The sequence below is a fragment of the Eurypyga helias genome, unplaced genomic scaffold (genome assembly GCF_000690775.1).
Source record: "Eurypyga helias isolate BGI_N326 unplaced genomic scaffold, ASM69077v1 scaffold10132, whole genome shotgun sequence".
Lineage (NCBI taxonomy): Eukaryota > Metazoa > Chordata > Aves > Eurypygiformes > Eurypygidae > Eurypyga > Eurypyga helias.
The window spans coordinates 64,836-78,210 of NW_010237832.1; the positions used below are offsets into that span (position 1 = coordinate 64,836).

Genomic DNA, 13,375 nt, shown 5'->3' on the forward strand with positions numbered 1-13,375 from the left:
TCAGGCCTATTTAAATGAAGGGGCAGTTTCTCTGTACAGAGACAATATTCTTGATTACATAGACTTTAAAGATTTTCTTCACAGCTTTGTGACTTACTTTTTCAATTAACTGTGAAATTCAAGTAGTTAAATAATTTCATATGTATATATATGTGTGTATATACTTGCATATTGCTCACTGCTTGAAATCCTGAATGCTTATGGTGTCCTATGGTATTTTTAGTTAAAACTACTTCTTTCTGCTTTGGCTTAGACCATCTTAGCCCCATTTGGATTTTTAGAACAGTGTATCAAATGAAAATTCCTTTTGTGCCTATTCAGAACACTCCAATAGGCCTGTGTCTTCTCATGGTTTCTTCCTTTTGCATAGTGATATCAAAGACTTTATATTCTTCATTTTCTTTTCCTCCATATTAATTTATGGTATAGAAAGTCTTTGCATGCCTTTGTTTAAGCTGCCCTTTTCTATAATCTCTTAAAACTTATAAGCTGATGTTATCCATTTTAAAAGCCCTAACAAAATATGTTGGATTTCTCAAGATCTTTTTACTCTTTTTTGAAGGTGAGTGACCCTTTAACTTCCTTTTGGCATCTCTGTTGTTTTTGAGCATATCTGCGGTTATCTCTAGCACTTAACTAGTTATATCATGCTTTTTAATAGTTGAAAAGTGTCCAACACTTTCTGAAATTTGTAGACCCGTAATGTGACCATTTGACTTGAAGTACACTAAGAATGTTTTTGTGTCTTTCCATTTGCTAGTGTGTTAACCTAGTAAAATTTATATGTAATTGGTGTAATGATGTTCCCTTTTAAGTGCTTGTACTAGGGGAACTACATTTTGTATTAAATAGCTAAAAATATTTAATTATTAGTTAAATCTTTGGTTTTTTTAGTAGGTGAAAGGTTGCTTTACTCTGTTTTGTCTTGCTCTAGGTTTCGACCAAATGCCTAAAAATACTTAATTATTAGTTAAATCTTTGTTTGTTTTTTTTAGTAGGTGAAAGGTTGCTTTACTCTGTTTTGTCTTGCTCTAGGTTTCGACCAAATGCTAGGGAACTGTGGAGTTACAATGCGGTAGTTGCCGATTCCAGACTTCCCTCAGCTCCAGACATGCAATCCCGGTGTAGTATTTTGAGTCCAGAACTTGCTCTACCAACAGGTTCCAAAGCTCTAACCACCAGATCTCATGCAGCTTTGCACATTCTAGGTATATATTTATAGTTGATGAGTCAGAAGCTTACATGAAATAAATAAATAAGGCAACATTACTTAATGTATAAATGATTTGTAATCTAACAGCTTTCTAACTTTTTTGAGTTAAAATTTTACTTTGTAATCTTTCACCATTGCTCTTAACACTTATGATCTGGCTGATATGCATTAATTTTAATCAAAATAGTTATCTTCTGCCATCTTCATGATGCTATAGGATTTTAGAGTTCTGATGGAACCTGCTACTAGAGGTCAGCAGAATAAAGTAAGAGACATACCTAGATGGTCCTTTTGAACAGTTTGCAGGATAAAGTCACTACAGTTAATTTAACCTAGAGTCTCCAAAAGACAAGAAAAAAGTGCTCTTAAAGAAGCTATTTTTATTATAAAGTAAATGCAGTATCCAAAATTAGAATTTATTCTTTGCAGTTTTGTATAATGGGTCACTAAGAGTAATATGATCTTCTTTTATAGCCTAAAAAGCCTGCCAAAACAAACAATAATCACACTGTATTCTTGTATAAACTGGTCATGTGCAACATACCCAGTGCTTTAAAGCACAGCTTTTGAAGTTATTTTAGCTCACTTCCTCACCAATTGCAATGAGCGATCAGTTCCTTGTCCTGTTCCCTTTATTGTGTGTTAGAGGCGATAAAATTGAACTTGAACCGTACTTTTTTTGTGTCTGAGTCACAGTATGGAATGTTAGGTACCCATATGTTTGAAATAAGTACCTTTATGAAGGCTGTCATATCTGCCTGTAATTCAGTTACTACTACTTCAACTCTTTTTTGGTAATATGGGAAATAGAAAACAAACATAAAAAACCCCAACCAAACAAACAAGAAAAACCCAACCCTGAAGATTATGTTGACAATTTATTTATCATTGGAATGGTTGCAAAGTAAACTTAGTCACATTTCTTGGTTATTCTGGAAAATGAATAAATTAAATGAATTTGATCTCCAATAGCAAACCTTGAGATTCTATTGCAGTGACCCCTGACTTAATCAAAGCTGTGATATTCGGTTTAGGGACAAAGCAAGTAGGTTGCTTTGATCTTTTAAACTTGTGTTCATTTCCATTTCATTGGTTATAATCAACAGTAAGAAATTGAGTTCTTGGTTTTGCTTTCTTTTAGGTTGTCTTGATACTTTGGCTGCTATGCAAGACCTAAAAATGGGTGTAGCAAATACCGAAGAAGAGACTCAAGCAGTAATGAAAGTTTATTCTAAAGAAGACTATAGTGTTGTTAACAGATTTGAAAGTACGTATGCAGTAAAATTTTATAGCGTAAGTTGACCAGGCTTATGGAATAAATAACTTAAAATAGATTAACTGTATTTATGTTGTTGGTTTTGTTTTTTTTTCCCCCCTGCAGGTCATGGAGGAGGCTGGGGTTATTCAGCCCACTCAGTAGAAGCTATCCGTTTCTGTGCTGATACAGATATTTTGTTAGGTGGTCTTGGTCTTTTTGGAGGTAGGGGTGAATACACTGCTAAAATAAAGGTGAGGTTTTAAAATTTTGTTTTAAACAATTATGTCTCAAAATCAGAACTTTAGAAATGCCACCTGAAATCACGATTAATTTTATTTCTTGGTGAAGGAGTTGTTTACTCTATATTGCAAGTATCAGGAGTAGAACTAGAAGAAGGCTTCTCAGGGCAGTAATGAACCTTATGTAGCTAACGTGAGTGAAGTAATGTTCTAAGAATTGCTTTTCTTAATTGTCAAGAATTTCCCCATTCTTACGTTCACTAAATGCTATGCTATAGTATAGGTGTACTGAGCAGATGTGGCTGTGAGTAGAATGTATTTACACAAGGCTTGGAGGTCCACCTGCAGAAAATTTGTGTTGTGGGCTTCGTGTTGTTATGTATCCTGACAGAGAAGTGATTCTGAGGGACTGCTTCTCAAAAACAGAATCCAAGTGCTTATCAGTAGCTAGAATTCCTGTGGTACCAGCTGAGCCATTGCTTCTTACCTGTCCCTGCCACGTCTTTCTCATGCGGCTCTCTGAACAGCTTCTCAGCTGGGATTCTTCAACTGAGAGCGAATGACACCAAACATACTTCACTCTGCTTTGTGCCAGGCATAAAGACAATAAGGGCTGGAGCATGTGTGCTGTTTTAGAATAAAGAAATAAACCTGGTTTTGGATATAAAAGCTCACATAAACACACAGTGTGGTAAGAGCTCTGGTTTCTGATAAGTAACTTCTGTTCTTGCATTTAATAAGGGTTTCAGAAACTCCCCGAAATACATTGTGTGGGAAGGATCTAATATCTGTCTGAAATTTATATTAGATGTGTGTATGCAGAATATGCTGTTGTTGTTACTTGTTATTTAGTGGGTTATTGAATTTTCTTTTTCTATTTTCAGACGAATAGGTTTTAAGGAAATTGATGGCATATGCTTAGCAGTAACATTTGCATAAGACAACAGGACATCCAGAATGAGCAATTGTTCTTTATTCTGGTTTAGCACTATGACTGAGAATTGCAAATGATTAAGGAAAGCCAAGAAACTTAACAAAAATGTCATGACTAATGTTTAAATACTAAAGGTAGTAACTCTATGAAAGCACTCTGGTATTATTTTTTTCAATTTGTTTCTGCTTCTCTAGGATTAGCATATAGCCACGATAAGATTTGCCAGTCCTACCACAGATAAACCCTTTATTAAATAGGTGTGTGGAAGAGAGGTCATAGACATGTACTGTGGTCCTTTCTCAAAGTGATCAAACCATAAAAGTAATTTTTGACTGAGTAAGAAACCCAGGTCCTTTTGAAGAAGGTATCATCTTTTGTCCTAGTCAACAGCTGTTTATGACGTTGTTGGCTAGATCTGCTCAGCTCTCGAGCTGTCCCTTTTCAGGGAAGTTGCTTGTGTCTTCAGTACATTTCAGTCTATGACAGAAAGCCTGCACCTTCTGCTCCACTTTGCCTTTTTTAGATGCTCTGCATTTGACTTGGCTGCAAGGTTTAGGGAGTTTCTCCACTTAAGAATGTATCTGGGCATAAGGCTGGGAGTGTCAATTGCTGCTTTTTAACAGTTAATGGTATTATAAAATCCTGATATCCAGATGGGAATATGTCTGTCAGTGATGATAACCAGCAATGACTTTTGGGAAGTGGAAAGAATAGTAGTAGGCAGTTTCTAGAATGCCAGACAGGAAAAAGTGGTATTATAAGATTTCTAACACCTAAAGTGTATTTCTGCTTTTTTTTCATTCTTCACCAGTTGTTTGAATTGGGTCCGGATGGGGGAGACCATGAGACTGATGGAGACCTCCTTGCTGAAACAGATGTTTTAGCCTATGATTGTGCTGCTAGGTAAGATGTTTTCCTTACCTACTTCTTGATCTTTGATTTTACTTTCTTCATATACATTTTAAAATCAGTTTATCTATTAACAGAAATTATCTATATCATTAGAAGTTTGTTTCGAGTGATGTAAAACTTACACTCAAACAGAGTGTGTTGGCTAAAAGAGTAAACCACCAAATATGTCACCAACCATGGTACTAACTTAAATGAAGGAAAAATCATCTCACACTTCCTCTTGTACAAATCAGCGTCAAATCCTATATTCCTGTGGTGGAAAGACAAGACAAAAAAACAACTTTGCAGCAGCTGTTTTAAATACTTCTATCAAAAGGATGTTTTCAAGCGCAAATGGGTGTAAATTATTATATTTATTGTAATATGAAATCATCAAAACCAAAGAAGGTTATTGTGCTTTAGCTCATTAGAGTACAAGCAGTTACTCCATCCATGAAGGATTGTATGCGTGTGGATAGGGTTAGCCATGTTTTAGCTTATTTTTCATTCCCTGTTCTGAAATAATTTATCATCATGGATGATATGAATGTTAATTATTTAATTGTTATGTATCAATACATCTCTATAGATCTTATTGCTTTCTTAAATATTCATTTGTAATTCCTAAGACTGTATGCATATGCTCTTGTCATTTACAGACATAAACACAGAATTTTCTGAAATTGAATTAAAAGAATATAATTAATACTTTACTTGCAGTATTATGTGTGAGTTGTAATTGGGTTTTTGTATGTTAATTTAACTTAATCTCTCCTTGCTGCGTTTGGCATTTGGTATCTCATTGTTTCAAAATGCAAGATCAAGCTAGACTTAGCTATTTGTACGTCACTCTGATTTTTTTTTTTAATTAATGCAGTATTTTTCAACAAAATACTTTTTAATGTTGAATAGAAATACATACTTGAGATGAATAACTTAATTCATTAATTTTTTATTTTCCTGTATAAGGGTTTAATTTGTTAAAGATTAATCTAAAAACTGAGTCACATATATATTTTTTCAAAATGTACTTTTCCCAGAGAGAAGTATGCAATGATGTTTGATGAACCAGTACTCCTACAAGCTGGCTGGTGGTATGTAGCCTGGGCAAGAGTGTCAGGACCTAGCAGTGATTGTGGATCTCATGGACAGGCCTCTATTACTACAGATGATGGGTATTGTTTTTTCTATATTTTTTAATGTGAAAGGAGATCTAATATTGCTTGAATAATAACTGAATTATTTCTCTTGCAGTGTTGTATTTCAGTTTAAAAGTTCTAAGAAATCAAACAATGGTACAGATGTGAATGCAGGGCAGATCCCACAGTTACTATACAGGTAATATATTGAACAATTTATTGACATATATTTTAAACAAAGGCCCTGTTAAAGTAAGCATATGTTTTATGAAAATATTACTGTATTAAGCTAAGGAAATCAATATCTAAAAAATTTAGGGAAAACCTAGTGTTTTTGAGGAAAGTAATAGATCTATTAAAACAAAATTGATTTCACTGCAGTTTTTCATAACATAGCTTCAGTTATGTTCTGAGACTTTCATTTAGTTCTGTAGAACCTCGTGATTTCATCTAACATGCTTCATTTTTTTTCTGGTTGGGAAGCATTCTATTTAGTAGCCCTCAGTTTACAAGCAGTATACTATCAAATATGATTTTAATGAAAAAAATCCAAAACCTATTTGTGCTTTACAATAGGATACCATAAACTTATTGGTCCCATGATAAATCTCGTGTAATTGTCTTTTAAAGAGCAAGAACTCTTTCACTTTATTGCTAATACATTTTTCAGATTTCCTCAGATATATACAAAACCTTATTTTTAAAATAAATAAATAAATAGATAAATGGATAGATGAATGAATGAATAAATAAATATTCCTTCCCGGCCCCATATTCATTCTGGATCTTGGAATTCTTTACATGCCAGTTCTCTTGCAATGTCCTTTCTAAGCATGTCCTTTTCAGGGTCCCTTATCAGAACAGCTCGGTTCTGCAGGTAAGCTTTGTGTCCATAGACCCCCATCTCTCCAGAGGAAGGTTTCGTTTTGATTGATTCACATAAAATCCTGGCAGAACCTATTAATCATTTGGGATATCGGCCAGTTGGAGCGAGTCCAGAGGAGGCCACTAAGATGCTCAGAGGACTGGAGCACCTCTGCTATGGGGACAGGCTGAGAGAGTTGGGCTTGTTCAGCCTGGAGAAGAGAAGGCTCCGGGGAGACCTTATTGCAGCCTTCCAGAACCTGAAGGGGCTACAAGGAAGCTGGGGGGGACTTTTTACAAGGGCCTGTAGTGACAGGACAAGGGGGAATGGGTTTAAATTGAAAGTGGGGAGGTTTAGATTAGATATCAGGAAGAAATTCTTCCCCGAGAGGGTGGTGAGGCACTGGCACAGGTTGCCCAGAGAAGCTGTGGATGCCCCATCCCTGGAAGTGTTCAAGGCCAGGCTGGATGAGGCTTTGAGCAACCTGGTCTAGTGGGAGGTGTCCCTGCCCATGGCAGAGGGGTTGGAACTAGATGGTCTGTCAGGTCCTTTCCAACCCAAACTGTTTTATGATTCTATGAATTTCTACGGCGAGGTGGCTGCAACAAAAATTAAACATGTGTTGGAGGCTCTGAGGGAAAGATACAGCTGAAAAGCCGTGAGTGGCCCAAAGGGAAAGATGCTGCAGTAACAGGTGCTGCCTGTATTGGTTTGCTTTTTCTGTGGGGGACTTTGGGACCCACCTTTGGATATTTTGATTCCACACAATATCCCACACACTTCAGAGTAACAAATAGCCTCAGGGGACCAGTAACCAAAAGAGAAAAAAAATACTTCTTTACTAAGAACCGGAGTTCTTCAAGATGTTAGCACCTCTTTGTTTCCCTCCTCTTTCTCTTCCCTCTTGTACATAGTTTTTTGTCTTTTTGGATTGCAGTTTGAAGGCATAAAGGTATGCCCAAACTTGCATCTGCCTGCACAGGCGTGGACTGATTTTTATCTCCACAAAATACTAATAGACCAAAAAAATAGTGTTGATTCTGAGTTCTTGTTATGCCTTGATATCTCAAACATGAACATGTGCCTTAAACATACCTATAGACCGGTGTTCCTTGAGGAATAACATTTCTACTCTTAACAATGTCACTGTCAAATACTGAAAGAATACAGTAAGTATATTTCATAATTTCATATGTAATTGAATCTCAACTTTATTATCAATTGGCATGATTCCCCCAGTTGAACAGAATTCAGGGTATTTGTTTGTTGGTCTGGAAGGATTGGGAACCAGCAGAAATTATGCTGAAACTGACTATTTTTTGAACAAATGCCTTAAACTTTTTTCCCACTTTTGTTTCATTTGAACAATACAAACGGTAAAAACTTGGTGCAGATTTCAAATCAGTTCTTAAATTGCTCTTCCAGGCTGCCAACAAGTGATGGCAGTGCATCCAAAGGAAAACAGCAAACCAGTGAACCTGTGCATATTTTAAAGAGATCTTTTGCCAGAACTGTCTCAGTGGTGAGTATTACACAGAAACTTCTGTTTCTTGCAAGTTCATTCATAATTGGAACACTGGGAGATGTACGTATGGAAATGATTTTTTTATCTGCCTTATCAAGCAGAAGGTAGGTATGCTGATACATAGAACATTGTGTTTTTCTACTTTTTCCTGAAGATTTCAGATGTAAACTTAAATGTAAACTAAGCTTGGCATTGACCTGAGGTTAAGAGCCCAGAAATGTATTTGTTTACAAGGTTTAGTTTATTTTTCCATATGTGAGCTACTTAGTGTTTGGTTTTTCTGGGGAGGTTGGGGAGTGGAGTGGGGTTGATTTCATACTTACTGTTGGTATTCAACGTACAACCTTTACTCCCTGACAAGAAATTTAGTATTAGCAGGCTTTTTAGTGTTTTGAGGGAGCTTTACTTTGTGGTCTCTACCATGGTTTTAAATTACTGTCATTTATTAATTATTGGTGAAATTCATCTTCCTCTTGGATACATCCCAATATACATTAAGGATCAGATAACATCTAATTAAACTTTGATAAGCTGAGGTAAGGAGTATTAATAGGCACAGTGAACTGCAACTGTTAATAGAAGATAGTCTGCAGTCCTTCATATACAAGGAGGTTATTCAGATTTTGAGGAACCCTGCATTGTTAAAATGCAGTAATATCATGCAGAATAAGGCCAGTTGTGTCTTCATATTTTTCAAGTATAGTCCCTTATCTGTTACAATCAGTGATTAGTTTTAGTTCCATTCTGGTTTATGTTTTATACTGCATTATATGTACTGTCAGTAGTCTCAACTGATAGTTCCATTGAAGTTACTGCCTCCATCTGGACACTGGCAACCCAGTTTTCTTAACCAGCTTCCTTTCTCTCATTTGTGTATTCTCCATTTCTCCAGTATTCACTAATGACCAGAATGATCTTCTCCTGTGCAGGCTTCTTTTAGAAATGTGCTGTCTACATAATTAGCATTCTTAGTAATCATATTATCGACATGCTAATAGCTAGTCTTAATATATGCTTGCTTAAAAATATTTGCATTAAGCTCTGAACTTGTGTTTCTTTTAATACTTCACATTGTATCCTCCCTCTTCATTATATTGTTGCTGTTATTCCTCACCATGGATCTGAATTGGGTTAAGAGGAGGGTTTTGGCTTTCTGGAGCATTAGGTGTTTTATAGCTAACTTTAAAAAGCATCGTTATTGTTGCAGCTTGAATGTGTTACTGCAGTTTGAAGATATTAAATACAAAACATTTATAGTTTGCCATCTAAGGTACAGCTTTATGAAACTATCAACCACATATAATAACAGTTGAAACAATTTTTTTGACAAACAGAACTTTATAAATCCTCCAATTTCTTGTGGACTAGCATACTGAAGTTTCAAGTACTGTAAATGTGATACAGTTCCCATGATCCTGCAGGTAACTTTTTTGCAAACAAAGCAAGGACAGCCCTGATAAGTCTTTACTGTTAGGAGTGTAATCTGTTAAAAGCAGGTATTACACGATTTATAGGCAGATGAAGCAAGTAAAATTTACTGAAAAACCTGTGTTAACAAGTGAATACAAACAGTTATTAGGTCTTAAATAACTGAGACTTGCAGGCACATAGTATTATAACATATGGTATAAATCGCTTTTGGCATGGTATTACAGTGAAGCATTCCCTACATTCTCAGTACTCTCTTTTATTGTCAAGCAAAGAGGATTTGATGTTTGTATGGCGGATGCGTAGAGCCATAAATATATTTTCATAATGAACATAGATGTAGATGCTATTTGCTTTTCATCTCACTCTGATTCTGAAAGTTCACTTTTTTAACACAAAATCTGTCCTCTGTATCCTTCATACCCTGAAACAGGAATGCTTTGAATCTTTATTGAGCATTCTTCACTGGAGCTGGACAACGCTGGTGCTGGGAGTTGAAGAACTTCGTGGCCTTAAGGGATTCCAATACACTGCTACTCTCTTAGATTTAGAAAGGCTGCGTTTTGTGGGCACTTGCTGCCTGAGGTTGCTGAGGGTCTACACCTGTGAAATATATCCAATATCAGGTATTCCTCTTAATTGACTTGTTTCAGATTTATCAGCAAATCAGAATCTACAGGAAACTCAAAAATCTAAGTGTTCATGTAGGGTGTGTAATAAGATGAAATTGCTTATAGAGGCGGTTTTATGGGAGCAATGAAGAGACTTGCTGTCAGAAATTTAATATTTGCAATTACCTGCGTAATCAGGTGGCCAAACCCACACATTTACATTGTAACTTACATGTATTTTAAAGTTAATTTCTTATTTGACTTGACGAGTTCTTTTCGACTATTTGTGTCTTCTGTTTTCCCATTTCTTTACACAGTAGCTGCTTTGGTAGTGAGCACAATTTAAATTTGAAAGACAGTACCTATTTTTCACGCCTGTAGTTGTTGCAGAACCTCACAAAGCCAACCAGGACATGCATATTAAAATGCAGCCTATGTTATGAAAGACTAGAGAATTGGAAGTTTCTGATGTTCACTTTTCTTCAGTGTAGTTTAACACCCTTCACTGTTTTCCTTTTGAAATTAACTTCTCTGAATGCAGATTCTTCAGTGTTTTTAGGTTCTAGTTGGTTTATTTGCATGTAAAATGTGCATTTTAATATGAAAATGTGTAATTTACTGTATATTTAACACTTCTCTTTGTGTAACTTTCTAGCTACAGCTAAGGCGGTTGTAGAAGAAACCAGCAAACTCGCAGATTGCATTGGGAAAACTAGGACCTTATTGAGGAAAATTTTATCTGAAGGAGTTGATAATTGCATGGTGAAGTTGGACAACGATCCCCAAGGATATCTCAGTCAGCCCCTCAGTCTTTTAGAGAAGCTGTTCTTCAGGAATTCCATAATACATTCACAGCTTGCTTTCATTCATTTTATCCAACACCAGCGCTCCAGTGGGCATGTCTTTGTGACTTGCTGAATTGTTTGGACCAGGTACGTTAAAATGGCACAAGGAAATACTACAACTTAGCTTGCCCTTTTGCTCACAGAGAAGTCAAGCGGTATTTAAAACCTTTATTCCTTTTTTGTGGTTATCCTGGTTTGCAGCTTCGTTTCTGCTGTGTTTTGGGTTTTTTAATAACTGGGTTTTTGTTTTGTTGCTTTTTGTTTAAAAGTGTCCAAGTTCAGCAAGAGCTAAGAACTTTTGTCTCTGTTAGCCATAAGATTCTCTCTGGGACAGTGCAGAAAATTTGTGGTGCTGGTAACTATCAGCACCTGCTTTTTTCGGTGTTGGGGCCGTGCTTTATATGTGATTCCTCTTGCTGCACGTTGCTTAGGAGCATACACATGGCGTTTTTAATACTCATCACTAACACTTGAGTAATTTCTCATTTTTAAATGTCACAGCAGTGCTCTGGTCCAGCAGAGTACATGAGAAGCTGGCAAAATTATTCTATAATCAACAGCTTCTAAGTCTCTTGCTTATTGTGAATGAGCATCCCACATCCAAACAGTGTTGTTGCTTGCTTGCATTGATTGCAGTGAGATATAAGCAATTTTTTTTCTTTGTGTAAAAATTAGTTTAGCATATAAAAATTCAAGGAAGAATCAGTTATTGAATATATTATTCTAATTAAATTGTGTGATCAATTATGCCAAGTGCTTTATCTTCACAGGGTGCCACAATTTCAAAAGTGATTTTAAATGGGTTTATCGTATTACAACATGTCAACTGACAAGTTTTAATTACTCCAGTCTGAAAGATCTAAATGGAAGCTCATGAGAGAAGATAATGCAAAATTCACAGGAAAGCTAAAGCATATGATATGCTTTATCTGAATTATTTTTATAATTACTATGAAACTGGAAAGCTCCTGTCAAACAAGTTTCTCTCTCATGTACTTTGAATGCAGTCGTGTTGTACTATTCATTTCTTTTTATGCTTTTAGGACATCCAGGAAGCGAACTTCAAAACGTCCAGCAGCCGGCTTCTTGCTGCTGTTATGTCTGCTCTCTGCCATACTTCAGTAAAACTGACCTCTATCTTCCCGATTGCTTATGATGGAGAGGCATTGCTGCGATCAATGGTCAAACAAGTCAGCACTGAGAATGACTCCGCTCTGGCCCATCGTTTTCCTCTTTTGGTTGCACACATGGAAAAACTCAGTCAGGTTAGGATATACTCTAAAAACTTAACAACTTGATTTACTTTGCGATAAAAGTTATGTAAGTTGAAGTTTTAGCTGTATAAGGCTGTAGCTGAATTTGCCTGAGTGTTTTCTTTTTAAAAGGCTTGTTTCAGAAACCATTATTTTATCCAGTTATCATCTTTCAGCCTGAAATATTCCAATTATTTCTTGTTTGGAGAATGTCTGAGCACAAATGATTCTTCTTTATTTTGGAATATTAAATTGGATGAAACACAGTTCAGAGCTGTCTTCTGTTGCATAGTGTTTTCTGCAACAGTTTCAGCTTTTTCATGTTATCTTAAGAATGAACATTCAGTGTTTTGAGGAAGAGTCAACACAGCTTTGGTACCAAGTCCTGTCTCAAACTGGAGTTTTAACATGAGTCAACGAACAGGTGGACAAGGGAAGCCCAGTTTGTGTAGTTCTAGCAAAGATTATTAAACGATTTTGTAACCCAGAGTTCTCAAACTGTATTTTTGCAGTTCTGTTACTCGAGAATAGATTTACAGGAATTAAAGGGGGAAAGGTGATAATCAAATATATGGAACTACTAAATAGTATTCTTCACTTCTGAAGACAAGAGGGGTAAGGTCTTACAAAATTGTGAATGGTGTGTGAAGAATAAATTAAAGATAATTATTGTGTCTTCCAATACCAAAACTTCTAAGCATCCAGAGACCTTATCAAAAGCTAAGTTCGAAAGGTAAAGCTGCTCTTCACAAAATATGCGGTTAAGCTGTGGAACATCTTCCTGCAGGCCGTTGTCCTACTAAAAGTTTTCAGACTTAGAAAGCACCCGCACAAGTTGATCAAGAAGAAATTGGCCAAAAGCCTTTAAATGCAAAGATAATGGATACAGCTGCTAAAGATAGAGTTCTGTGCGGTTATCTGTAAAGGTTTCCTCGACCTGATTTTCTTTGCTATCTGTTCACCACCAGGATATTTTTGGGAGCTGAAGTGTTGAGAAAGACAAGCCTTTGGTTTCTGTCAGTAGAACTTATTCTTTCTCCTTCGATGACTTTAATATGAGTAACTTGAAAAACAGTGGATGTCACTTCTAGGTAGAAGACACAGCAGGTGCTTGAGCTTAAACATGTTTCAGTCTTCGTTCAGTAAGGAGCAACTGTTTTTATAAGCACCTCAC

At 36.1% G+C, this 13,375-nt stretch overlaps 1 protein-coding gene across 1 annotated transcript in view; it reads left to right on the plus strand.

Annotated features, from left to right (window-relative positions):
• Positions 1–13,375, plus strand: part of LOC104506606 (E3 ubiquitin-protein ligase MYCBP2-like) — a gene marked incomplete at both ends in the record, with an annotated part of 81,735 nt that overhangs the window by 55,977 nt on the left and 12,383 nt on the right. Inside the window, 11 exon segments of the mRNA XM_010147610.1 lie at positions 1,036–1,208; positions 2,355–2,480; positions 2,595–2,722; positions 4,456–4,547; positions 5,576–5,710; positions 5,790–5,873; positions 7,965–8,061; positions 9,926–10,118; positions 10,759–10,919; positions 10,922–11,035; positions 11,992–12,213. Of these exon segments, the coding sequence (XP_010145912.1) occupies positions 1,036–1,208; positions 2,355–2,480; positions 2,595–2,722; positions 4,456–4,547; positions 5,576–5,710; positions 5,790–5,873; positions 7,965–8,061; positions 9,926–10,118; positions 10,759–10,919; positions 10,922–11,035; positions 11,992–12,213 (1,525 nt within the window).